At 48.2% G+C, this 23,216-nt stretch overlaps 4 protein-coding genes across 7 annotated transcripts; 2 read left to right on the top strand and 2 right to left on the bottom strand.

The window, feature by feature from the left end:
• The first annotated feature begins 351 nt into the window (after nucleotides 1-351).
• pkp3b (plakophilin 3b) lies at nucleotides 352-9,931 on the top strand. 2 transcript variants are annotated; one of them, XM_084681854.1, is made up of 13 exons: nucleotides 352-767; nucleotides 2,450-2,550; nucleotides 3,063-3,652; nucleotides 3,764-3,887; nucleotides 4,045-4,249; nucleotides 4,801-4,975; nucleotides 5,085-5,202; nucleotides 5,650-5,814; nucleotides 6,116-6,298; nucleotides 7,014-7,167; nucleotides 7,376-7,571; nucleotides 7,725-7,812; nucleotides 8,239-9,931. In XM_084681854.1, the coding sequence occupies exons 1-13, from the start codon at nucleotides 545-547 to the stop codon at nucleotides 8,278-8,280; spliced, it is 2,364 nt and encodes a 787-aa protein (XP_084537980.1). In that variant the 5' UTR covers nucleotides 352-544; the 3' UTR covers nucleotides 8,281-9,931. The 2 variants fall into 2 exon arrangements, with proteins under 2 accessions (XP_084537980.1, XP_084537981.1); XM_084681855.1 differs by having other exon boundaries at nucleotides 642-780.
• Nucleotides 8,541-16,560, bottom strand: ano9b (anoctamin 9b). 2 transcript variants are annotated; one of them, XM_084681857.1, is made up of 24 exons: nucleotides 16,282-16,560; nucleotides 15,396-15,467; nucleotides 14,876-14,998; nucleotides 14,504-14,643; nucleotides 14,360-14,409; nucleotides 14,158-14,216; nucleotides 13,951-14,030; nucleotides 13,694-13,828; nucleotides 13,504-13,597; nucleotides 13,349-13,409; nucleotides 13,146-13,228; nucleotides 12,926-13,030; nucleotides 12,665-12,829; nucleotides 12,525-12,561; nucleotides 12,333-12,444; nucleotides 12,196-12,253; nucleotides 12,008-12,105; nucleotides 11,705-11,901; nucleotides 11,442-11,594; nucleotides 11,015-11,162; nucleotides 10,728-10,850; nucleotides 10,482-10,575; nucleotides 10,281-10,393; nucleotides 8,541-10,172 (listed from the first exon to the last, which is right to left on the bottom strand). In XM_084681857.1, the coding sequence occupies exons 1-24, from the start codon at nucleotides 16,282-16,284 to the stop codon at nucleotides 10,139-10,141; spliced, it is 2,337 nt and encodes a 778-aa protein (XP_084537983.1). In that variant the 5' UTR covers nucleotides 16,285-16,560; the 3' UTR covers nucleotides 8,541-10,138. The 2 variants fall into 2 exon arrangements, with proteins under 2 accessions (XP_084537983.1, XP_084537982.1); XM_084681856.1 differs by having other exon boundaries at nucleotides 16,301-16,560.
• A 128-nt stretch (nucleotides 16,561-16,688) lies between these two features.
• On the bottom strand, nucleotides 16,689-19,103 carry tssc4 (tumor suppressing subtransferable candidate 4). 2 transcript variants are annotated; one of them, XM_084681858.1, is made up of 4 exons: nucleotides 18,842-19,103; nucleotides 18,371-18,488; nucleotides 18,167-18,240; nucleotides 16,689-18,062 (listed from the first exon to the last, which is right to left on the bottom strand). In XM_084681858.1, the coding sequence occupies exon 4, from the start codon at nucleotides 18,020-18,022 to the stop codon at nucleotides 17,033-17,035; it is 990 nt and encodes a 329-aa protein (XP_084537984.1). In that variant the 5' UTR covers nucleotides 18,023-18,062; nucleotides 18,167-18,240; nucleotides 18,371-18,488; nucleotides 18,842-19,103; the 3' UTR covers nucleotides 16,689-17,032. The 2 variants fall into 2 exon arrangements, with proteins under 2 accessions (XP_084537984.1, XP_084537985.1); XM_084681859.1 differs by having other exon boundaries at nucleotides 18,388-18,488.
• A 10-nt stretch (nucleotides 19,104-19,113) lies between these two features.
• znf414 (zinc finger protein 414) lies at nucleotides 19,114-21,318 on the top strand. The gene is made up of 5 exons (XM_084681861.1): nucleotides 19,114-19,388; nucleotides 19,583-19,693; nucleotides 19,857-19,962; nucleotides 20,100-20,626; nucleotides 20,783-21,318. Exons 1-5 carry the CDS (start codon nucleotides 19,316-19,318, stop codon nucleotides 20,926-20,928), a joined length of 963 nt encoding a protein of 320 aa, XP_084537987.1. The 5' UTR covers nucleotides 19,114-19,315; the 3' UTR covers nucleotides 20,929-21,318.
• Nucleotides 21,319-23,216: the final 1,898 nt, after the last annotated feature.

Genomic DNA, 23,216 nt, shown 5'->3' with positions numbered 1-23,216 from the left:
GAGTTCTGGTTGACATAGCTCAGTCAAGGCGGGATGATGCGTAAACGCCCTGTGAGCTCATATGAGATAAAATGTACCGTCCACTAGCTACTGTAGCTAGTGGACGGTACATTTTAACAACTTCAGCACAGACTTGTGCAACTCAATTAATAGAAACTTTTGATTGGGTGTTTAGGAAATGAAGGCGGACACTAATTCAGACAAACTGAGGACTGAGGAGTAGTAGTTGGTGTTTCCAAGTAAGCGTAGCCTACCCGGGTATGAGTCTTGCATTCACCAAATTAAACAACATTACAACGGGAGTGGAACTCCGCCTACAAACGCTGGCCCGACACTCCCATTCGATGGAAAGGGTTTCTCAGACCTAGAGGAACGAGATGAGATAGAGACAGCCACTGATCAGACCTCAGCTATAATGCCCCTGGCGTCATCCAGGCCCTGGGCGTAATTGAGAAGGAATTACAAAACATAACAGAGAAAGGATTCTTGTGAATATTTTCGCCTCCGCTTTTGTTTGTTATTCTTTAGTTGTCTTTTTTTCACAATGAGTGCAGTCATGGCCTCCGAGGGCTGCTTTATGTCCGCTTTACTCCCCAACACCCAGGTAACCGCTTATGCAGTCCCCAGCGACGCACAGCTCAGATCCGATGGGAAATTAATTGACGGAGTCGCGAAGGCCAAGAGAGTCCAACAGCAAGTCCAGATGCGTCTTGCCCAGAGGTCCTCCTCACTGTCGCGGCTGAATGGATTGCACTGCGCCTCTGCAGGTGAGCGGTTTATGTATGTTCACTAACTTTTGCAATGTCAAACACCTCTCCCACAAAGAAAAGATACATAAATAAAATAGTCTACTATGATAGTTCGATGTTTACTTTTATTTATTTTATATCAAGGAAACGTAAATCTTTCCTCGGTTAATTTGTAAGCGAACAATGGGGTTCACAAAACTTTCACAAACGTATTAATAGCTTCTTCTTTTTCCAATACAGTCGAACCAGAAAATTGTAACATTCCAGATGTTCAGGTCTTTGGAAGTGTTTATCAGTAGGCCATGGTTTATTCTGAACTGGGTTCTGTGCTGGGGCTGGGACTGGCAAACAGCTGCGTGACAGTCTGAAATAGATTAAACTCGACGGGGTTAGGTGAACATAACATGGGCTAGGTTAGACTGGGACTAGAGCACGAGCTGGAGCTATAGGTTTAGTTTGGCTGTGTGTCACTAGCGTGAGATATTGTGGCCAGATGATGTTTCTGGATGAATAAAATGTTCTCCAACACATAAATCACTTGACTCCCTCTTGTTTTGCAACAAGAAGCAAGCAAAAATGTTGGTTTGGAAAGTGAAACTGTTGATTATAGTCATAAACTTTAATTAAGGAGAGTTCATGATTGAAAACACACGTATCTCTTTGCTCCTGAGGAGCCTAAATGCACTGTGTTTAGACCTAGTCAACATTTTCTGGACTTTGTACCCTTTATTTTGGAATGGGAGTGTACCTAAAAACGTTAGAAACTGAGTCTGGGTAATGAAAACATCGTCTCAAATAACGGCCATCACCTTGCGCGATACCAGCAGACTGTTGTCATGGTGAAAGGGCCAACACACTTTGAGAGGACTACAAAAGTACTGTCCCTGAAATTGGGCCAGATAGCAGTTGGCCAACAGGAAATGAGAAGGATTAAACTGTTACCATGAACAGGCTGACCAGTCATAGGCTTGTCAGACTGATCGACAGAAGATAGACAGCTGGCATTCATTGACCGATGACTGTCACATTAGACCGCTGACACAGAGTGTGCAAGATCCAGCCAACTGAGCAGTATTGGTAGCCTCATGTTCCCTGTGTGTCTGTTAAGGGACTGGCCTCCCCTCTGAACCTATGACCTGGCACATTGGCTCTGTTTAGTGTCAGCGCTCAGGCATGCAACTTCCACTTACGTGCACACTCACACAGACCACACACACCTCCAATCCTTACCCCCCCTCCCTCAAGAGTCACACACACACTTGCACATCCTCCCTTAACTCACTCAAACACTCTATCCTTTCTCACACTACGTAATACACACTCCCCCATAGCGTTCTTTCTGCGGTATACTCTCACACTCATCATCCTGAAACACAGTAAGTGTTACATCACATTTCTGGGAATCATCCCTATTTTGAGCAACCTTTTGAGGCCCAGTTTCCCAGACATGGATTAAAGCTGAGTCTTAAGTAGGAGAAACATTCTGAAGATGGAATGAAGATTTTAGTTCAGGAATAGGCTTGATCCATGTCTGCAACGGCCTGAATGTCCCCACTGATCTCAACTCCTACCCAACCTGTGTCAGGTCTGGTCAGGTCTGGTCAGGTCAGGTCTGGTCAGGTCTGGTGTGGCCTGAGTAACTTTGTCCTATTGGTTTTGAACTGGTGTAAGAGTTGTTTTGTCCTTTTTCCCTCATGTAGGCCCCAGCATCCCGTCTGCCAGCTGGAAGCCCAGCCCTCCTGCTCGCAGCGCCGGCTTCAGCTCCGCCTCCCTGGGATACTCAGGGACCCGCACCATGGCGGTGAGTATGACCTCATATCCTGTCCAGATACCTTATCTCATCCCCCGTTCTATATCCCCTCCCGAAATAGAACCATGTTTTTGTTAGCCACCACCTCGATACATTCATGTTTGTTGAACATTTAAACGTCCCCCAAGTGAAACCTGAAACCAGATTGATGTCGTCTGAACATTGAGCGAGGGTGAGAAGCTCGTTGTTCCAAAGTGACACACTTCACAGCCCCCTCCCTAGGCAGCACATCCATGCAGTATTTCACAGTGAGACACTGCTGTGAGGCCCCACCAGAGGAATCTGGCCTTCTGTATTGTGTCCATAAATCTTCAGACCACAAGGCTCTATTGTCTGCTTGCCAGCCTGCCTGCCCCCCTGCTTGCCAGCCTGCCTGCCTGTCTATTTGCCCTCCTGCCTGCCTGCTTATCTTTCTGTGTCTGTTTGTCTGCCTGCCTTCCTGTCTGCCTGTATACCTGCCTGCCTGTGTGTTGTTCTGAACCCGACCCTCTCATGTTCTGCAGGTTCCGGTGATGTCTCACTATTCGGGTGGCTTCTCATCGCGCTCAGCAGTGGAGAGCAGCTCCAGGTACAGAACCAGCCAGTCAGCAGCCAGCACCACCTACCCCCACCTCTCTGATGTCACCAGGGGGGGTTACCACGGTGGGTACCCGGGCGGTTACCATGACGGTGTCCATACCAACCAGACCAGAGCCAGATCCAGATCTCTGTGCCAGGCCCACCAGGAAATGGCACCCCCTGATTGGCTGGTACACCAGGAAGTGGCTGTGGCCCCTCCCACCATGCAACGCTCTCTCAGCGGAACTCTGGCGCGTGGGGGCGCGGCTGCCGCTGGGTGGAGGGAGGAGGAGCTGTCCTACCAGCACTCATTCAAAGGCCCCTCCCATCGCACCATCAGCCGCATCACCAACAGGCAGGCGGGGGGCGGGGTCGGTGTGTTGGGCGCGGCGGTGCAGCAGGTGTCGCTGGGCGCGGGGAGCGTGTCGGGGACGTCGATGAGGCGGGCGCCTTCCGTCCGCAGCGTGAGGAGCGTGGGGAAGGGCGTCGACCTGCAGGACGCCGGCTCCTGCCACAGCAACGACAAGATGGGAGGGTGAAAGACGCAGATGTGTACACACATGACCACTCGCACAGCACACGATGGTGGTGTTGCGGACTGGAATTTGGTGTTTAAATATGTGTGTGTGTGTGTGTGTGTGTGTAGGGTCCAGGGTCTGGACATGGCCACGGCGGTCAGCTACATCTCTTCGTCAGACACGGCGCTCCAGGCCCTGGGAGCTGCCTACATACAGCACCAGTGTTACCATAGCAACGAGGCCAAGAACCAGGTCGGTACCAACGCATGTCAAATGACAAATCATAAAACATCCTCCGGCAACTTCAGTATAACTGAATGCACTCCAGCAGTATATGGCAAATAGTTGACATGTTGTCACCATGGCTGAAATCAGTGTCTCCCCATCCCTGTCCTTGCTCTGTGTCCAGGTGCGTGTCTTGGGGGCAGTGCCCGCTCTGGTGCAGCTCTTCACCAGCGAAAGCCAGGAAGTCCAACGCTTTGCCACCGGTGCCACAAGGAACCTCATTTATGAGAACATGGACAACAAAACAGCTCTGATGGAAGCTGGCGGAATCTCCGCCTTGGTCAGTGCTTTGAGAGAACCGGACGAGGAACTTCGCAAGAACATCACTGGTAAAAGGACCATTAGTGGTTGTGGTAAAGGACAGGTGCTAAAGTGTTTAACTACAGACAGGGAGCAACATGAGGACAGACTTAGAGCTATAGAAATCTCTGCCAATAGAGCTGGCAGAGGTGGCATTTTGGCCTGAAGCCCTTGGGAGTGTTTTTGACTGTTTGCTTCACTAAGCAAACTAGCCTTGGAATTCCTGACCACAGAGCCCACAGCCCCTCTCCCAACCCCACTGCTCTGACACTCACACTGCTCCGCGCCCCCACCCCCGCACTCCTGTTCTCTGGTTTTGGCACTCACTCTCTCTTTGTTTCTCTCTCTCTCTCTCTCTCTCTCTCTCTCTCTCTCTCTCTCTCTCTCTCTCTCTCTCTCTCTCTCTCTCTCTCTCTCTCTCTCTCTCTCTCCCCCCTCTCTATTTCCTCCCACTGTCTCACTCTCACTTCCCCTCTCCTTCTTTGTCTCCCCCTCTCTCTCTCCTTCTTCGTCCCCCCCCCCCTCGTCCCACGGTCTCCCTTCCAAATCTCTCTCTGTACTCTCCCCAAATTGACCCTAGGTATTTTGTGGAACCTGTCTTCTAAAGACAGCCTGAAAGAGAAGCTGACCAGAGAGACACTGTCTGAGTTGACAGAGAGCGTCTTAGTGCCTCTGTGTCACCCTGGAGACTCTGGACACCTCAGTCACAGTCCCTCTGAGGCAGACATCTTCTACAACACCACCGGCTGCCTCAGGTCAGGCACTAGGAAACCACACCACACCAGACATATTTACACATAATCTTAGCTATTACCAACACGGCGTGTGTTTACGTGTTTGTGTGTGTCTATAACATGTGAGCAGGAACCTGAGCTCGGTGAGCCCACGTAGCCGGCAGCAGATGAGGGAGACCAGAGGCCTGCTGGACTCTCTGGTGGCTCATGTCCAATATGCCGTCCAAGAGGAGAAGGTGGATGACAAGGTACCAACACCTTCTCACTGTCCCTAGCCCAGCTCCTAGTTCCTCAGTCTGGCCCGGCACTGCCCATGTTCTGGCTCTAAAACTGGAAAAATTGAAACATTGACAGGAGTTCTTGTGGTTGAAGGACGATTCCACTGATGACTGATAGTAAACACTCTAATCAACTCATGTGTTCCCATGGCAAAAAAATACAATAAATAAGATGAGGAAGCCTGTTGCTGTGTGTATATATGTTCAACGCTGTACACGTGTACAGCGCTGTCATGGGGGACAATAAACATTTCTAACTATTGTCATTTGCATGTTTTGCATGTCTGTGTGCATGTGTTATAATTGCTTTGCATGGGAATTGGTTGTGGGATAAACAGAGAATAAACCTACAGAATCTTCTCCCTTCCCTTTCCCTCCCTATCTCTCTCTCTCCAACCTCTCCCATGATGTCAACAGGGGGTGGAGAACGTGGTGTGTGTTCTCAGGAACCTGTCCTATCAGCTCTACAGAGAGATGTCTCCATCCACTCTGCTGCGACTGGAGGGGCCGACCAGGGGCAGAAACACCAAGGACAGCCTCCCCATTGGCTGTTTCATTCCCCAGAGCAAGAAGGCCAAAGAGGTGGGTATGGTTTCCACAGAGCTAACCACAAGGGGCTATCATGTTACCCTGATAAACCCGAGGGAGAGTCACATTACAATAGGGCCACACTGAAACCACAGGCCGACAATGGAAAATGGAGGGAAGGCTCTAATGGTATATCCTGTCCTTGTATGGAACCATACCTTGATCTAAACGCAATGCTCTCTCACTTCCCGCTCATGTTCTTTCCACCTCCTGCCTGCTTATCTCTCTTCTTTCTCCTTCCTTCCTTCCTTCCTTCCTTCCTCCATCCATACTTGTCCCTCCCTCCCTCCCGTAGCGTCGCAACCAGGAGCTGTCTGCCCTGGCCGAGGTGGTGAAAGCTCCGCGGGGGTCGGAGTGGCTGTGGCACCCCCAGGTGGTGAGGCTGTACCACAGCGTGCTGCAGAGGTGCGAGAGCAACTCCAACACGCGCGAGGCAGCAGCCGGAGCGCTCCAGAACATCACGACAGGAGACACCAGGGTACACCGCACGTCCTCTCCTACACCTCCGCCAGGGCCCGCTGGGGGTCAAAGGTTATCAGGGGAGGGCTTCAGGGTGGTGTGATAGAGTGGAAGGGGGGGTTGGAAGGGGGTAGAATTCAGCTCAAGAGGATTGTCGATTAGTTGGTGGATGTTCCGGGCGCATCACACCCTCTCTCTAACACCTCGACTTGGTCCTGAAGGGGTTAAAGGTCACCAGGGAGGGGGGGTCTTTCTATCTATGATAGAGTGAACGGGTTCAGAGTAGGTAGATCTATTCAGTTCAAGATGATCGTTGATTATTTATGTTCCCACTGTGCCTGGCCACGAGTGTTATTTGATACTGTGGTTTGGAGATGGTGCAGATGTAACAGGATTCATTCTGTGCTTGAAAGGGTTTTATAGAGGAATCATTTACCAATGCATTGATGGACTAACGACTACTTCCCATTGTTTTCACTGTAAGCAGACCAGGCACACTGTGCTAGACTTAAGAGGAGAAAAACAAGCCACACATCTGTAGGAAGATACATGGATTTAAATGATCGTATCCCTCAATATTTATTGGTATTGTGTCACCCCTCAACATGCCGGCAGGATAGAAGTGAATGAGCGCACAGACCTTACATGAATGACAAATAGAACAGTCAACAATGCATAAGGAGAGTGTTGAGGACCAGTGGACACAGTGATGAGAACCCCTCCCTCTGTGCTAGTGGGCGGGTGTGCTAGCGGGCGTGGTGTTGGACCAGGAGAGGATGCTGCCTCTGCTGTTGGATCTCCTGCAGACCAAGAGTGAACTGGAACTCCGCCCACTGACCGGCCTGCTCAGGAACCTGGCGCGCCACTGTCGCAGCAAGGACAACATGGGTGGGGCTACATGCTACGCTGAAACACTCCAATCCATACTACCACACTAGTAACACTACTAAAGTGTTATCTTGTGCCTCCATTCGCACACTACTGCTGCCACAGTAAGAACCATATGACTGTGCAGCACTTACCGTAGTAAAACTACCTTATGTACGAGCCTGCCTGTTGTTGTTATCGATACCAAGTGTTTGCCCTGTCCCTGTAGCTACCAAGGCAGTGCGGGTGCTGGTGGGCTGTTTGCCCAGCGATGGCCACCAGAAAGAGCCCTCCAGCGATGTGGTCGTCAACATCTGTGGCACACTCAACAGCTTGGTGGCTGGAAGCTCGCTGGCAGCCAGGGACATCTGCTACTTTGACGGTCTGCCCAAACTGGTGGCCATTAAGAAGTCCCACGACAACAGGTAGCTCTGATCACACTGGATGGCTGTCTCCGATGTAATGACACGATTGGGTAGCCGTCTGCGATGTAATGACATCATGTGCTCTGGATTGGTCCTCTCCTGTTTTCCATCGTTAGTGACCATATCATGTGACTTTTAACTATCCAATGACAGCCCTGGGAGGTTGAAAGCAGCAGGCGCTGCCTCCACAGTCCTCAGCAACATGTTTCAGTACAACAAGCTGCACAGAGACTACAAACAGGTGAGGCTGGGGAGGACAAACAAACACCACACACCAGGACGCAGATTAGTCGTTCTACAATTGTTAATAGTCTGCTGGCCCGTCAAAATCACCACAGATGAGGCAGAGTAGAACAGCAGGCTCTCTTTGTGATCACATGACTCTTAGTTTTCTTTCACCTTGCTCTCTCCACCCCCCCCCCCCCCCCCCGCTCTCTCTGCGTGTGTGCCAACCCCCCATTGTTTCCCTTCCCTCCCTCCCTTCCTCCACCACTCCCTGCATGCCTTTGATATCCCTCTCTGGGTCAGGTCCCACTCTTAAGCTGTTCATGATTCCTTTCTACTGGGAGGGGATGTACAGTTACCCAGCTCGTTCATCCTCCCTGCTTCTGTTAGTCTTTCTAATGGGTTTTTCGTATCGCTCGTTTTTCCGTCCCATGTTTTACAGAAGGGCTTTACGAGGAGTGACTTCACGGACACATTGCTCTAGGGCAGCCACGGTGCAGGGGTGTGGTCAGTCTGCGGGGGTGTGGTCAGTCTGGAACGACTGCAGTGCTGCAGCCATGGGGAGGAGGAGCTGTGTCTGATGCAGCCATGGTGACATATGGGCTGCAGAGGACAGCTGGAATGCCTTTTTAATTCAGAACAGTGTTGGACATTTTTATTTTTGGTCTTTTACTGACTCATAATTTGTTGAACTTTTATTTGATGAAACTTGTTTTAAGATGTGTGTGTGTGTAAGGGAGGCAATCTAGTCAGTTAAAAAAAAATATAAACTAATTGTTGCCAGTGTGTGACTACAATCAACGGAAATGTACTAGCTTAAACGGCTCATATAAACTGCACTATAACTGTAGACAAACTTGCTCAAATCTTTTATTGAAAAAACTTCCTGTGTTCTTAATCTAAGTTGGTCTAACACACTCCAAAAGATGATTTCTTTGGGGAGGGGAAGTGAGGCAAATGGGAGGAGGACATGGGAGTTACCAGTAGACTATATCAACCTGACAGTTCATCAGTCAATTCTGACCGGTTGATCCTATTAGGAAGTAGTCAACAGTGTACAGGTGTGTTACGTCCGTGTGCACAAAGAGACTAAATCTGAACTCATCTTTTAACCATTGAGCTCCACTTTGGTCTGTAATTTCCGGAAAATACCCTTTTTTGAAAAACATCTGTTTCTCATCAGACAACATTTATGTAGGAATCTGCCGCACATCCCAGAGTGCACTAAACCATTATGGAGGTCAGCAGAGGAAGAGGGGCCGTCTCCATGGGAACGGCCAACCTCGCAAAGGAGGGAGGGAGTGAAGGAATGCAGACACGGGAGTTGGCTTGGCTTTATCTCCTCTGGGATCAGCAAGGGGTCAACACTGCTGGGGGGTGAGAGGTTCACCAAACCTCTCAAGAGGAGCCATCAGAACAAATACACACACGCAAATGTAGAAATTGTGGTTTTACAAAGGACACCCACCATATCTTAATAGGCATGTTTAAAAAGTATGAGTTGAACAAACTCAAAAATACTGACCGAATGCTATACAGAGCATGCTGCCCTCTTGTGGCAAAACAGGGACACAAATAACAGGGCCATCTCATGCAAAAGGTTGGGGAGTTATTTGAGAGCTCATTTGAAAGTCCTGAACAATCTTGTTTGATCTCTCCGCCTCGTGACACTTGACAAAGTCCTCAGAGCACAGGGATACACATGGCTTGAGGTTTTCACTGAACCTTTATTTAGCCAAATGAGGAGCGATATGGAAGATGACATTTCAAACTCTTCGGGAGGAAACAAAGATCAGGAGCACAACAAACTGGCACTGTAGACGAACATAGCAATGGAGCTCAACGCATTACAATAATGTCGCTGATGTTTAACATACAGCAAACATCCAAATTAAATAAAAGTAATACAATATGCGCAAACCGCAAAAGGCACAACATTTTAGCATTTGCTAAGTTAAATGACTGTCCTGAATTGAATGTACTGTACAGTTAATAAAATATTAATATACTTCACACTTGACTCTCCATTGGCAGTACGGATTTAAAAGTCAATTGAGACTTCTTAGAACATGTAAACAGGAACTTGAGAAGAAGACTGTAAAACAATGAGTTAATAAAGATTCTTTTAACCCGTATTCCGTTGTGTTAATGTGTACATATATACTGAATCATATCCACGAAGAGATCCCAAATGTTTATCCACGAGTTAAAAAATGCTCCCAGGGGAAGGAGTACCATATCTCGCAGTGCTATTTGGATAGCTGTCATTCAAATTCAAATGTAGGAATTGGGTATCAGGTGTTCACATTTATAGGTGACCAAGCAGGCCTTGACAGCAGTAGTTACACTTCTGTCGATTGCCGGCGATGCATATTTCTGTAAACCAAACACATGTACAAACATTAAGACGAGTCACAATTTGAAACCAATCGTACAGACGCTGTTACCATGCCAGCAAGGACACAGTGTTATCATTGCGGTTACCGTAACTCCGCCTTGAGCCTGTTCAGTTTGTCTTCCAGGCGGCTGTTATTGACGGCCATGGGCACATCTGGCACGAACCAGGCTGCGATGAACTTGCACATCACCACCACATGCTGGACACAGACAGAAGACACTGCTCATGTCGGGGCTGGGGGGAGAGACTTGCTGGGTGGACGGTTAGACAGCGGGTCAGTGACATACCTCAAACAGGACGATGAACATGAAGCGGACGGCCATGATGAGCCAAAACTGAGGGGTCAGGCTGTAGTCGCTGTCGTTGCGGTAGTCTTTATAACTGGGAACATGCAGAACATCAGCTTTGATCATCATCACCACCCTTAGTATGATAATGCACCCACCCCCCCCCCCTCCCACACAACCACACACACACACTAATTGTGTGTCGTCAACCCCAGTACAGCTTCCCCTAGTCTACCAGACGCCCACCTGCACTGTGTGACATTGAAGCCACTGTGTGTGATGAGCTGACTGGGCAGGAAGGCCTGGCGTACGAGGGGGTCGCTCATGTACGCTGTGGACAGGGTGTCGTTGATGTAGCCCGCCAGGCAGCTGCGGGGAGGGCAAAAACATGCAGGCGTCAGCGTCTGAGGGCATGGAGTGGCCCCTGAGGTTTGGGGGGTGGCCCGTCCTTCCTTCGCGACAACAGGAAGACGGGCGCGCGCTCGATGGAGTCATGTATAGAAACGTTGTCGACGGGGTGAAGGAGAACTCACTGTTGGGTCGTGTCTGTGCCGTTGGCACACGGGCCGTAGTGGTAGCGGTAGACCAGGCGAGGGATGAAGTCGGAGGAGATCCCGATCACCACACCGTTGGCTATGACGGCCAGAACTCCGATGGCCTGCAGAATCAAAGTCCAAACACCTGGGGAGTGGGCACACCTGAGGTCAACACTAGCCCAAGGGAGAGAGTGTCTAACCACAACTCCAGCGACAGCCGGGCACCCGATACCTCCAGAACCTCGGTTCAGACACCAGAACGAAAAGACAATACCTTGTGAGAGGATAGAAAAATTCTCCACAAGGGTGAAAGGCAAATGGTCTGAATCCATCTCTGTGAGTCAGTCAACTAAGGCTAAGAGAGGAGGTTCCAACAATCTGGGAGGGAATCTGGGAGCGTCCAATTTTCTCGACGCCAACTCACCGATGTCGTTTGTCTTTTTGGGAATGAGCCGTCGTTCCAGGCTGACCATCTTGACGGCATCCAGACGGATCTCGAAGATGTTGTTTAATAGAGCCAACAGAGGTGCCAGGGGGAACGCTGCCACGAATAGGGTGGTGAAGCTGAACTGGATCACTACAGGAGAGGAACACCACGGAATGGACACAAGAACTGACCCTGTACACACTTAGATCACCAGCTCCATCATCATCATCATCTTCCTCCTCCTCGTTATGTGTACATACCCATCTCCAAGAACTCATTGAAGAGGCTGAAAGCGTTCACGTCGTTCAGCTGATAGTTCCGCAGCCAATCCCGCAGCTTGCAGTTGTCGCACGGCTCGACGCTGCCCTCCTCGTCGCGACAGGTCTTCCTGTAGCAGTGGCCGCACTTCCTCTGCAGCTTCTTGGCGGTGGTCCTCTTGACGAACCTCTTCAGCCAGCTAGACGACAAGAGGGACGGGTTAGCAAGTCGCTACCAGCAGCCCGCCGTGACGGTTGGGAGTCTAGTCGGAAGCCCGCGTCCGCTCAGAAGGGCCGTGCACTTACGGCCCGGTGAACTCAAAGACGTTGTTGAGTGTCTGTTTGAGGACCATGATGATGGCCATCTGAATGAAGAGGTCGGTGAGACAGCCACTCGGGTGACACTGTGAGGAGACCAGAGGAGAAGCAGTTCAGAAGGTTCTTGTTCTGACTAAACGGGATCTGGACATGCTTGTGTCACTCGTCCCTCTCACCTCCTCCAGTCTCCACTTCCCGGCGATGCGTACATAGTGGCCGGGATAACCATTCATCCTGTTGGGATTCAACTATCTGGTGAGGCTTACTTGGAATGTAAAAAACGGACGATGACCAACCACGCATTGCACGGTACCTTCCCAGGAAGAACGCCACGTAGATGAGCGAGGAGAAGAGAGTGAAGAACTGGAAGGTAAACATCTTGACGGTGAAGCTTCTCTCCAAGGCGGCAAAGGAGCGGGTCTTCTCTGCAGGGGTCCAAAACGCACAGTCTGAGTACATGGTGTCGAGGCCGAGGGATGCTGGGGCAATGTCCCCTCACACTTACCTATCTCACATAGCTTGAACGCCACATACTTGTTGACCTGTATGGATAAAGAGAGGGAGTTCAGAACCAACTCAAATGATCAGCTGACAAGATACGTTCTAGACTGACCCAACAGGGTCAGCCGATGGGACTCATTTTACCCGGGTCATGACTTGGATGGTGATGTAATGCAGCACTGCTCCCAGCATCACAGCCACAGTGCTGGAGTGGTCTCTCAGAAACCCCCAGTTGGCTTCTGCCATGTTTACCGCTGCCACCACTCTGAACACCACCAGGGCATGGGTCAGGCCGATGATCAACACCAACTGCACACAAGGCACACACACACACACACACTCATGCATGAGCACAAAACGCACATTAACAAACAGACACACCAATGCAAAAACGCACATGCTTACCGTTGCTGTGACGAGCAGCATGACCACAGCACTGCGCAGGTACGAGTGCCCGTACTGTTTAGGGCGGTTGTTCGGATCGTTCACAATCTCCAGAATCAGCTCCTCCTACAAACAAGAGCTTGAACGGTTAACGGTTGGTTGACATGACCTTTGAATGACCTTTGTTCTACAGAAAAGTTCCATCACAAAAAGAGCAGTGGGTCCATTTGGAACAAAGTACCTCCTCCTCACACCAATCAAAGACTTTCCATTTGGACACGTACTTGGCCCGGTGTCTCTTCCAAAGCTCCAGGAAGAGGGTAGCTGAGAAAACAGCTGACACAGTCAACACACAGCTGGATGGGCGACACTGCTAAACACACAGAACACTCCACGGACAGGCGCGTCTACCCGGGCAGACAGGCGAGAGGAACAGAAACCTACCCCAGACCGCCATGAACATGGCAAACGCCACGGTGCCTTCGTTATCAAACAGATGGCTCACCTGCAAATAGAGGACATTTTTCATTTTCTTTCTTTTTTTTGGGGGGGGGGGGGGGGGGGCGGACACTGGAGAAGAGCGCAGCAGCACAACTCACCTTGGCATAGGTGCACGTGTCTTTGAGCTGCCAAACCTTACACCTTTTGTCACAGCTCGGGCACATGAGGGTGTCAGACTCACAGACTTCCTTTCTGCAATGTAAGAGGGTAGCGGTCATCAAATAACAGGGACGAGAACAGTGACTACACAGGTGTGCCAGCAGGAGGCAGAGTGGGAACAGAGCTCACATGAGAGGGCTGGTGTTGAAGAAGGCCAGGCCGTAAAGGAAGACCACTACGCCCAACACAGCTGCTGGCACAAGCATCCAGGTGTACCACCCCAACCACAGGTAGTACAGGCCTACCTTCTCCCCAAAGTAATCCCTGCAGAGACACACACACACACACACAGTCGGAGAGGTTGTTGACAAAGGCAACTGTGTTAAGAGTGGGGATGGAGGTTTAGGTTTAGGGAAGGAGTAAGAATGAAGGTGGCTGTAACTCACCGGATAAGAGAGATGGGCTGGCCGAAAAACAGCCCTGAGAACCTGGCCCACCGTTTCTTCAGCTCTTTTTGCTTCTTCCTCTAGAAACAAGAAGAGCTTGAGATCAGCGTGGCTGCGTCGTTCTCCCTGTTGCTCGCACTTATGACATTCTGAATACCACCTCACCAAATGGCAAATACGTTACAAAATACAAATGGGGATCCGAACCTCGTGGAGGCAGAACATGGTAGCAAACACATCCTTCTTCATCAGTTCTTCCAGGTCCTCTAGACGCAGTCCACAGTGTTCATTAGTGCCGGGTTAAGATGGGTTCAAATTGAGTTCAGACAGAAACAGAACACCATGTCATGAGATAAAGCAGAGGACATACACCCGCAAGACAAAGGACAGCTAGGTCCACATCACTCACCTCCTGTGTTGATGTAGGTATGATACAGGGTGTAGTGTACCACTCGGATCCTGACGCCCTCAGAGACAGGAAGTACAGTGTTAATCGTCACCGAAATAGGGGTAACAGAGTAGAGACGCAAGGTTAGTTTCACTAGTACTGCACCTCGTGGCTTGAGGGGTGGTCCCTGTCTGGTCTCCACTCCAGTTACAGGCGTCTGACACCTTCAGGAGGTACTTGTACTTCTCAAACACCTCCTTGGAGGCGCGCAGCCCGTAGAACACTTTGTCATCCTGAATAATTTTCTAGGACACATAAGACCCAGGCAGATGTGAGATTTGAGGAGAAGAAAGTCCGGCATTTAGGTTAATTAACAGTATTTAAATGGATACTGTGTATAGATCAATGAACGCCCCCTGGCGTTCAGCTAAGGTAAGGCATCTGGGTTACAGGTTACTCAGGGTTTGTGGTGGAGTTGAGGACAAATGCAGGGTTACGGTTAGGGTTGTTAGAGTTTGTGATGACAAACAGACTCACTTTGACCATTATGCTTTTCTTCTTCAGGCATTCTAAGAAAGCAGTCTGTTTCAGGAGCCGCTGGTCCAGGGGGTCCTCCACCAGGTCAGCAACCAGGACATAATCAAAGGATTTCTGGGTGGGCTTAAAGACACGAGGGAGGTTGTCTATAAGGTACTGGGGTACAATACAGCCAGCGAGGTTTATCCATGATCCCACCCATACATTACACTGACTGAAGAAGACTCTACAAACACACTTTCCTGACCAGACATTTACCCAACCCTGACTTGGTAGACTATGGCCCAGTGTTCCAGACATGGATTAAATCTATAGTCCCAGACTTAAAACGTTTTCAATGGAGATCTTTATGGAATTTTTCTTTAACTTTTGGACTAGGCTTAATTCATGTCTGGGAAACTGGGTCAACAGATATCAGTCTGATAAGGCGACACATAAATGGCCACGTCTGTATACTTTCAAACAATGTAAATTCTTGGTTTACAGATAAGTTTTTACTGTTCGGTGTGTCATCTCTTACCAAACATGGTAACAGTGGATCGGTGCAGTTGACAGAGTCATACTGGTGCTTCTCCTGCATCTCAAAGCCATCCTGCAATTCACAAACACAGGCATGCTTATCCACAACTGCAGACCACAACTTTCGTGGTCTCCTGCCCCAAAAGTGAAACACACGTAGGCTACTCCGTGTTATAGCACCTAACCATACAACGGCACACCCACACACAATGGCAAAGCAGACTTTGATAGAGGGCCACTAAACAGGTCCTCTTACACCGTTGTCCTCCAACAGTGACTGCAGGCCTTGACTTGCCTCGTTGAGGAAACGTAGCTTTAAGATTTGGGAGCCTTAAGAAATTAAGAGTTGAGCACGTAATCTAAATTCGTAGTCTACGTACCAGTAGGGCCTATCTAGATACCACTTAGTTAATATGCCGTGAGCAAAATGTGAGCAGCGTCCACATTTATATTCTGTAAGTTACGTTTTGGATCTTGTGTAAAAATATCTCTTAGTTAGGGTGTGTCACAACATACTTTCAAACCACATTATTAAACTATTACATGCTTCCAAGAATTCAATAACACTTGCTCTACTGGGAAGAAAAAACCTGCTTCGCAACAGTGGAGAAACTTAGGCCTACTGTCTCTTAAGGAGCATATTTGTCGGGCCAATAAACAAAGTATAAAAACCACCAACAACAGCGTTTTGGGTTAGTTTTTAGGTTGCAGTTACAGTTCATCATGCGTCCCCCCCCAAAAAAAGCATTTTTGAATTTAAGCCTATCCCAACTGAGATAAACCACTAAATCTGAACAGTTACAGTAAAATAACGTTGAAATGCAAAGTAAGCTACAGCCAGGCAAACTAGCAGTATCTGAAACGACGAAAAATGTTAAACAGTTTACCATGATCTCAGGGTCCTACCTCAGGGTCCTTGAAGAACATGCCGCGTTGAAGGTAAATTAACTTCAGAAGCTAACGGGGGTTTCAAAAAAGACACCAGCAAACTGAGAGGTTAAGTTCTCACTTGTCCAACGTGCTCTCTTTCATGTCTCAGATAGCACAGTGACACCACTGTTGTCACGATCACGAAACCTGTTCACTTCCAGTAATTCCACTTCCGCGTTTAGACGGGTATCATAACCCTCTTTCAGGTGGCCAGTACAGGTATGCCATTTTCGTCATCCGCATCTCTGAACAATGCGCTGAAATTCCCTAATTAACCACACCCACTACTTCCACGGTGTAAAAAGGTTTCGAATTGGCGACGCATGGTGGCCAAAATAAAATACTCTTGAAAGACAAAAGGAAAAACAATGGATCAGATATTTATTTAAGCCCGTGTGTCTTGTCTCTGCAAGCACAGTGACTACATTGAAATAGTTAAGCAACAACGTTAATTCTGAAGGAGCATTTGACTATCACTGTCTACAATACCACTAGCAGGACTGATACATGTTACCAGTCTTCACTAAGGACTACAGTACACATTTTACATCAAAGTTGATACAGTCAGGTGGCCCTAATAGTCTTTTAACATGAAAAAAAACTGCTGGCAGAAGTAAGGTGATGGAAGCACAACACTGCACATGTGGAAGGGTCAGAAGTGGGAAATGTTGTTAGGGAAGCCAACATTGGGGGGCATTGTGTACTTTCTCAGTCCTCATCCGCCTTTGAGCTTTTGCGGAAGTTCTTGCGGTTGATCTTCTTGAAGCTGGCAAAACCAAGGCTGGGCTTCTCCATCTCCTCCTTCAGCGTCCCTGGGTCTTCTTCCTGCTGTGGCCTCTTCCTCTTCCTCTCTGTTTCTTTCAGACAATGGGAGAGTGCTGCCCCCTCCTCCACATCCTCATCTTCCCCTTCCTCCTCTTCATCCAGATCTGGGTGTTTGAAACCCGTGCTCCTTTCTCTGGCTCCATCTTTAGACATGTCCCCTGCGTCCTCTTTCTGCGCGTGGCTCGGCCTGGAGAACACTATCTTATGCTGGGAACTGCTGTTTTGGCCCTGGTTGAACATGGGTACGAAAGTCTCTTCGGGGCCGCAGGCCTTGGAGCTGTTCTTTCTTTGCTGAAGGCTGTGTATGTACTGCTGGGCCACCGTACTATTTTGGCGGTCGCTGGTCTCAGGTATGTCCTCCAGGCTATAGCGTGTCCAGCGCTCCGGGTGCAACAGGTAGTCAGGCACTCCTCTACCACTCTTTCCCCCACGAGGGACTGGTGGTGGGGGTGGGGAGGGACGAGCAAACACCCCATCCCTGAGGTGGTCCTCCAGGCCCAGCCCGGAGACCCTGTCCTTTCCCAGTGGCCCGGTGGGTCTTTCCACACTCAGCCCTGTTGTTTTCTCCTGGCCCAGCCCAGCAGCTTTCTCCAGGCAGTCAAAAATGCTCTTGGTACGGTTAGAAAAGCTGGAACTGCCACCTCTCAAACTGAAGGCTGGTTCTGTGGGTCTGATGGAGGGCTGCCTCGGCCCCAGGTCCCCGGGCTCTTCATCAGCGGACGAGGAGGAGAGGTCTTCTACCTCCGGGTCAAAGGGCAGGGTAGGCTCATCTGGGTCTGAGTCGCTCAGGGAGAGGTCATCTGGGATTTTGATGACGTCACTGTTTGCCAGCGTATTGGAGGGGGCTTCTCCTTGGTCCTCTCGTTCACACATGCTCTCTGGAGCTTCTGAAATCCCTGTCAGGGTTGACAACCTAGAAATTTAAGAAATATACAATTGTAATGTCTGCGCCTGATTTCAGACAGTTCAAACTTTTAACACATGTGTAAACTACAAAAATGTCCAAAGATCCTTGACCTTGATAAGAGTTCGATGCAGCTCCCCTACAGGACTCTCTCTCAGTATGGGTCACTAGTCGCTGTCCTTCCAACCTGTAAACACAGACACATTAGGAGGTTGCAGACAGGTGTGGTTGTTCACAGTGACTGTTTAATGTAGGTATATACGGTTGGGTAGGGCAAACTGTTACCGCATGTGCCAATGTTTGTGGGGGTATCTTACTGGGCTTGGAGACTCACAGGTTGTGGAAGGTGGACAATTTGTTGCTGAGTTCAGATAGGAGGGCAGCGTCTGCCATTGTGTGATAGCCAACCCCAAAGTGAATAGGTGAAGCCTCTACCTGGCAACATACATGACGAATAGTCACACCGTAGTCCGTATTATTAGCCGTACAATAACACAATAATGCCACGCTCTTTCTAGATCAGATGGACGTTTTCTACGTTTGGCTCTTTCTAACATAACACTTCAAGTTCTCATTATAACCTATCTAATTGATATAGCACGCTAACCTAACTAGCCTAGCTGTGGTAGCGTGGTACAGTAAGTGTGCACAGGGAGACAATTTAATTAAAGATAGTTAGCGAAGCGATTAACATAACAAACTGCGACATTTGCATTGCTGTTAAATTAATATAGTTGGCTTGATAACCTACTCACATACACACACTTACACACAGTGTCTACATTTACCTTTCCGTTTGCGCTCCGAGCTGACAAATCTGCTTCAGTAGCTACTATGTGGGGCTAACTCTGTCTACTCTGCGCATGGTCAGATGACACCAATTCGTTTCTATGCCGCCGCCTGCAGTGTAGGAGTGTGAGTGCAGACACCTATCTAGCTAACTAGCTAGCATAGTATATTCCTATATTTTTTGGGCATTCCTGGTTTGATAAATATACTATATTTTGGAAGGGTACAAAAACGACATTTCAGACTGTAGCCCTATATTTGGCTGACGGGTCCTTTGTGCCAAACCGTACGGTAACTCAGTTTGTCAGACAACGTAGAGCTGAGTACTGTAGTTGTAGCGTCTGACTAGTCAGCTACAAAACAGGACAGTACAAAGCAGAAGCGAAAGGATAGCTAGGTTAGCTAGCTAGCTGGGCAGGTCTTCAAATCAAACTAAAACAATCAGGTCACACTCATCTGGTATCTTTTCCAAAATGTCTTATGCAAACGCAAGTGAACCGACCCAAGCCCAACAGTCACCCAGTCACGAAAATGAAATATGTCCAGGTATGTTGTTGTTGTTGCTAGCGAAAGTATTTTTTGTCACATGAAAAGTGACTTGGCCGAAAATCATTCCAGTTTCACATTGCATTACTTTTTTTTATCATTAAGCTCGCACTAACTGGTAGACTGGTTTTAAAGGAAGGTATCTTGACAGTAATGTAGTTTTCAATGTTCACGAAGTGTTCTTATTTCATCAGAGCCGAAGAGGTTGCACTGTTCCATCTATGGCTGCAGGCGAGTGTACACGGATACAGACTCGCTGAGCAACCATGTCCAGGACCACCACATCCACAGCCAGTCCCTTCCTGGTGAGCTCTATCGTCTCAGGTTTAAATGAATTAAGAGGCATTCAGAGGCCTCAGTTGAAGTACATTAATGTAAAGCCATACAGTAAATTTGACAGCATACATTTGATCTGATCATTTGACACTAAACATAATTCAACACTGTTCTGTCTTTTTCGTCCAACAGGCAAAACATTTCATTGTTCTTCCGCTGGTTGCAATGGCTCCTTTTCCAGCATGCAAGACCTAATGAAGCACACGAGGCACCACCACAAACCAAACATTTACTTTCAGTAAGTCTGCTTGTACAGTCTCCTGCACATTGAGAGTGGCGTTTGATGGTTTATACACATCGTATTTGCCTAGTCTGCTTTATAGTGCTATTATTGCTGGTACAGTATCTAACCGGTTTATCTTTCTGCTTCTATAGGTGTGAGAGTTGTCGTTCCAAGCTACGCACCTACCCAGCTCTCTTGAAACACATCCACACCTGTTCTAAGGTGGCCAAAGGAAAGATAGGGAAGACTGCTGAACAGTCCAGCCATGACCAGTTACTTGGCCCTAACACTCCCTCTGACATTCTCCCCAGCCCTAACCCAAACCCTACTACATCTCCCATGGCCACGGACTCCTCTAACGCTCACCAACAATGGGAGTCAGGTACAGCTCCACACCTGCTACCCTCCCAACTGCAACTCCCCAAAAAGTGCTCTCTTCTGGCACCATCTTCCACATGTTTCCCACGTGCTGATTCCCAGTCGCAGGCTCAGTCTCAACCTCAGGCCCAGAGCCAAGTCCAGGACCAGACACGCAAGACAGACAACCCAGAGCAGCCAGAGGACCAGGCTCCTCCTCCGATGCAGCAGCAAGCAGAGCCAAGCGTGCAAGACCTCCCCGCTCTGACAAGCTCCTCTCAGACATCTCCTGGGTCCAACGCCGTGTGGAGAAAGAACCAAGGTGATCTTGTCTAATCAGTCTGTCAATTTCACAATACAATTCCCTTTGTCATCAGGTGATTGCACATCTGCTATGGAGCTCCCCTTTACCACCAATAGAAAATGTACTTTTCTAGGATTTGGGTATTCTTCTAACTATTATTCGCTCTTCTCACAGGCGCGTCCTTCAACAGCCGCATTGTCTGGGAACACAGTAGGGGGCGCTACACGTGCGTGCAGTGTGGCCAATCCTCTGAAAGCCGCCAGGAGATGACAGCTCACATTGAAACCAATCACAAGAGTCCAAGCCTATCCAGTCAATAGTCAAATGGGTACTCGTTGGTCAGTGTTGTTTGGTTCCTTGGATGGCAGAGTAGTCGCTGCCCTCCAACTGCACTCTACCGTGATAGATTGATGATAAAATGGGACAAATTATTTCCCTCACTTTCACAGACTTCTCACTGGATTTTTCACCTCACATAACTCTACAGATACTCAAAAGTATTCTGGCAATCTGATGTTTTTCTCTTTTATGAAGCAACAATGACATTTGGCGGTATATTCCAACTATTCAAGCGCTTGAGTATCTTATGCGGTATGCCTTATGCATAATACTGAGAATGGAAAAAAAGGCATTTGTTGAAAAAAATCTTCATTTCTAATTCACAATTTGTAACACCTTGTAATAAAATGTATCAAGTTTTTTTATTATTATTATTTTTTAATGTTTTGCCTCAGTACTGTTTGGTTGACATATAGACATAATGTGATCATTGACCACCAAGCAGATCGCCAATATTGCCAAATTATTTATCTTTCAAACACCAACACGGATATCGGTCTGCCTCCGAGCAAAAAGACGCTAGCCAGTGAGAGCTTGCCATCTGGAGAGGAGAACTGGACGAATATGTTATTGTCTTTTTTTTCTTTTTCTGCTCTCTCCTGCTCAAACACACATAAATGCAGGGATAACAACGAACACCAGAAACATGTAGTTAGGGGAAGATCCTCAGGATCCGCCCCGTCAGTTCTCATCTCTGCCTCTGTCAGGTCTGCTTTACGACGAACAAATAAACTCCATTGTTGTCAACAACTCAGCATGACAATTCAATTTTGGTTCTGCCATGAAACGTTTATCATAGGAAGGTGTCAGACATCTTCAGTCTATGGTAGACAGCAACGCTGTGATTGCTGTTGGCAGAGTAAAGTGCAACCTTCCACCTCTAATTAAGTCATTCAAAGGCCAGGTGCAATCAGACTGGCTTGTCACAAAGTGATTTGGCACTAGAACAATTCCTCTATTCAAATTCCTTCCGGTGTGTCACAGATGCGTGAGTCAGGCCTAGCTGTTTCTCCACCAATGTGAGCCAGGGTTGTTTGTGCCTAAGGTTTGTTTATAGACACACATAAGTCAACACACTGCTCATTAACTACCTTCTACTTTATCTTTGTGTCGCTGTGTTTATGCCCAGAGACTCATATGTTACCTGAAATCTCTGCTGATAGTGTTATTTATTGTGAAATGTGCTGTGCAGATCTCCAGGGGTGTGACAGTAAAATAGCCGTAGTTTTAGGTTTGTACTGAACAGCAGGAGACAGCCTCTCATAGCTCTGGATTCAACAAACAGACTGAACGGACCATCCTTGGTGTGTGTGTTGTTGCAGGCCCACTCCCTATCCGCAGGTGCCTGCCTCAAGATAAGCAGTGCGTGAACACCAGTGCAAGCTAATATAGTGTAATTTCATATTAGCCATTTTAGGGCTCCCGGCCCTGAGGGACTGTTAATTCATCACATCTCATTTACATTTCTGCCTCCTAATAGGACTAATGAAAGTCCTTCTCCTCAGGCCTACCACACTCTCAGTGCCTTTGCTACTATGGGATTGAGGTGCATTAAATACAAAGAACCCATCAAGAAAAAGGTCCACACCTCATGAAAGCCATTTCTTACTCTGATCCTAATGAAAGAACTAAAACAAATTTGTGTTTATTTATTATTTGAGTTGTATTTCAATTAAAAACATGGGGAGGGGCGAGGAGTTAAGAAACATCAGTATTTTACAGTGGGAAACATTTTGGGTGAATAATAAGCCCCATTAAGCCTGATGTTTCAAGGTACTGTTAATAGGCCTGCAATTGTGTGCTGCAGTAATGTGAGAGTGTGTGTGTGGCAGGGGGTGGGAGACAATACACTCCTTGTACATTAGATGGGCAAATGATTCATTGATGACTCTTTGATCTCTGAGATGCAGCTTTGTATTACAGACTAGAAAGCAGACTGCTGTTAAAAGAGCCCTGCAAGCCTTCTTCACTCTTTATGGAACTGCTGTGAGTTTATTCTGCTACTCCCCTGAAAGCTTAGACCGTCATTTGCTTGCATGGCTGGTCCTTGCCACCAGCCTTTCATTCCACTTCGCAGTGAGAAGCAATAATGGTGGAACGGAGGAGTGGGGGCAGAGAGGTGACAAGTTCGGCTCACAACCGAGAGACTCATTTTGGACAAGTGGCACTTGGCACCCCTAGACAGTCCCCAGGTTAGCTGGTACAAAGATGAAAGAAAAAAAAAACTGGGAAATAAAAATCAATGCTAGAGCAGCAGTCCTGAAGTTAT

The sequence above is a fragment of the Hypomesus nipponensis genome, chromosome 19 (assembly GCF_054491055.1).
Source record: "Hypomesus nipponensis isolate SF chromosome 19, ASM5449105v1, whole genome shotgun sequence".
In the NCBI taxonomy this organism is placed as follows: Eukaryota; Metazoa; Chordata; class Actinopteri; order Osmeriformes; family Osmeridae; genus Hypomesus; species Hypomesus nipponensis.
This window is presented reverse-complemented; position numbering and strand designations above follow the sequence as displayed.

Excerpts from the sequence above, each read along its gene's own strand:
- pkp3b (XM_084681854.1), top strand. The coding sequence starts at position 545 with ATGAGTGCAGTCATGGCCTCCGAGGGCTGCTTTATGTCCGCTTTACTC. Across the intron at positions 3,653-3,763 it reads AGCAACGACAAGATGGGAGG|GGTCCAGGGTCTGGACATGG; the intron begins GTGAAAGACGCA and ends GTGTGTGTGTAG. Across the intron at positions 3,888-4,044 it reads GCAACGAGGCCAAGAACCAG|GTGCGTGTCTTGGGGGCAGT; the intron begins GTCGGTACCAAC and ends CTCTGTGTCCAG.
- ano9b (XM_084681856.1), bottom strand. The coding sequence starts at position 16,321 with ATGTTCTTCAAGGACCCTGAG. Across the intron at positions 14,031-14,157 it reads CCATGTTCTGCCTCCACGAG|AGGAAGAAGCAAAAAGAGCT; the intron begins GTTCGGATCCCC and ends TCTTGTTTCTAG. Across the intron at positions 12,106-12,195 it reads GGAAGTGGAGACTGGAGGAG|TGTCACCCGAGTGGCTGTCT; the intron begins GTGAGAGGGACG and ends GTCTCCTCACAG.
- tssc4 (XM_084681858.1), bottom strand. The coding sequence starts at position 18,022 with ATGTGTGAACGAGAGGACCAAGGAGAAGCCCCCTCCAATACGCTGGCA.
- znf414 (XM_084681861.1), top strand. The coding sequence starts at position 19,316 with ATGTCTTATGCAAACGCAAGTGAACCGACCCAAGCCCAACAGTCACCC. Across the intron at positions 19,389-19,582 it reads CGAAAATGAAATATGTCCAG|AGCCGAAGAGGTTGCACTGT; the intron begins GTATGTTGTTGT and ends TTATTTCATCAG. Across the intron at positions 20,627-20,782 it reads CGTGTGGAGAAAGAACCAAG|GCGCGTCCTTCAACAGCCGC; the intron begins GTGATCTTGTCT and ends CTCTTCTCACAG.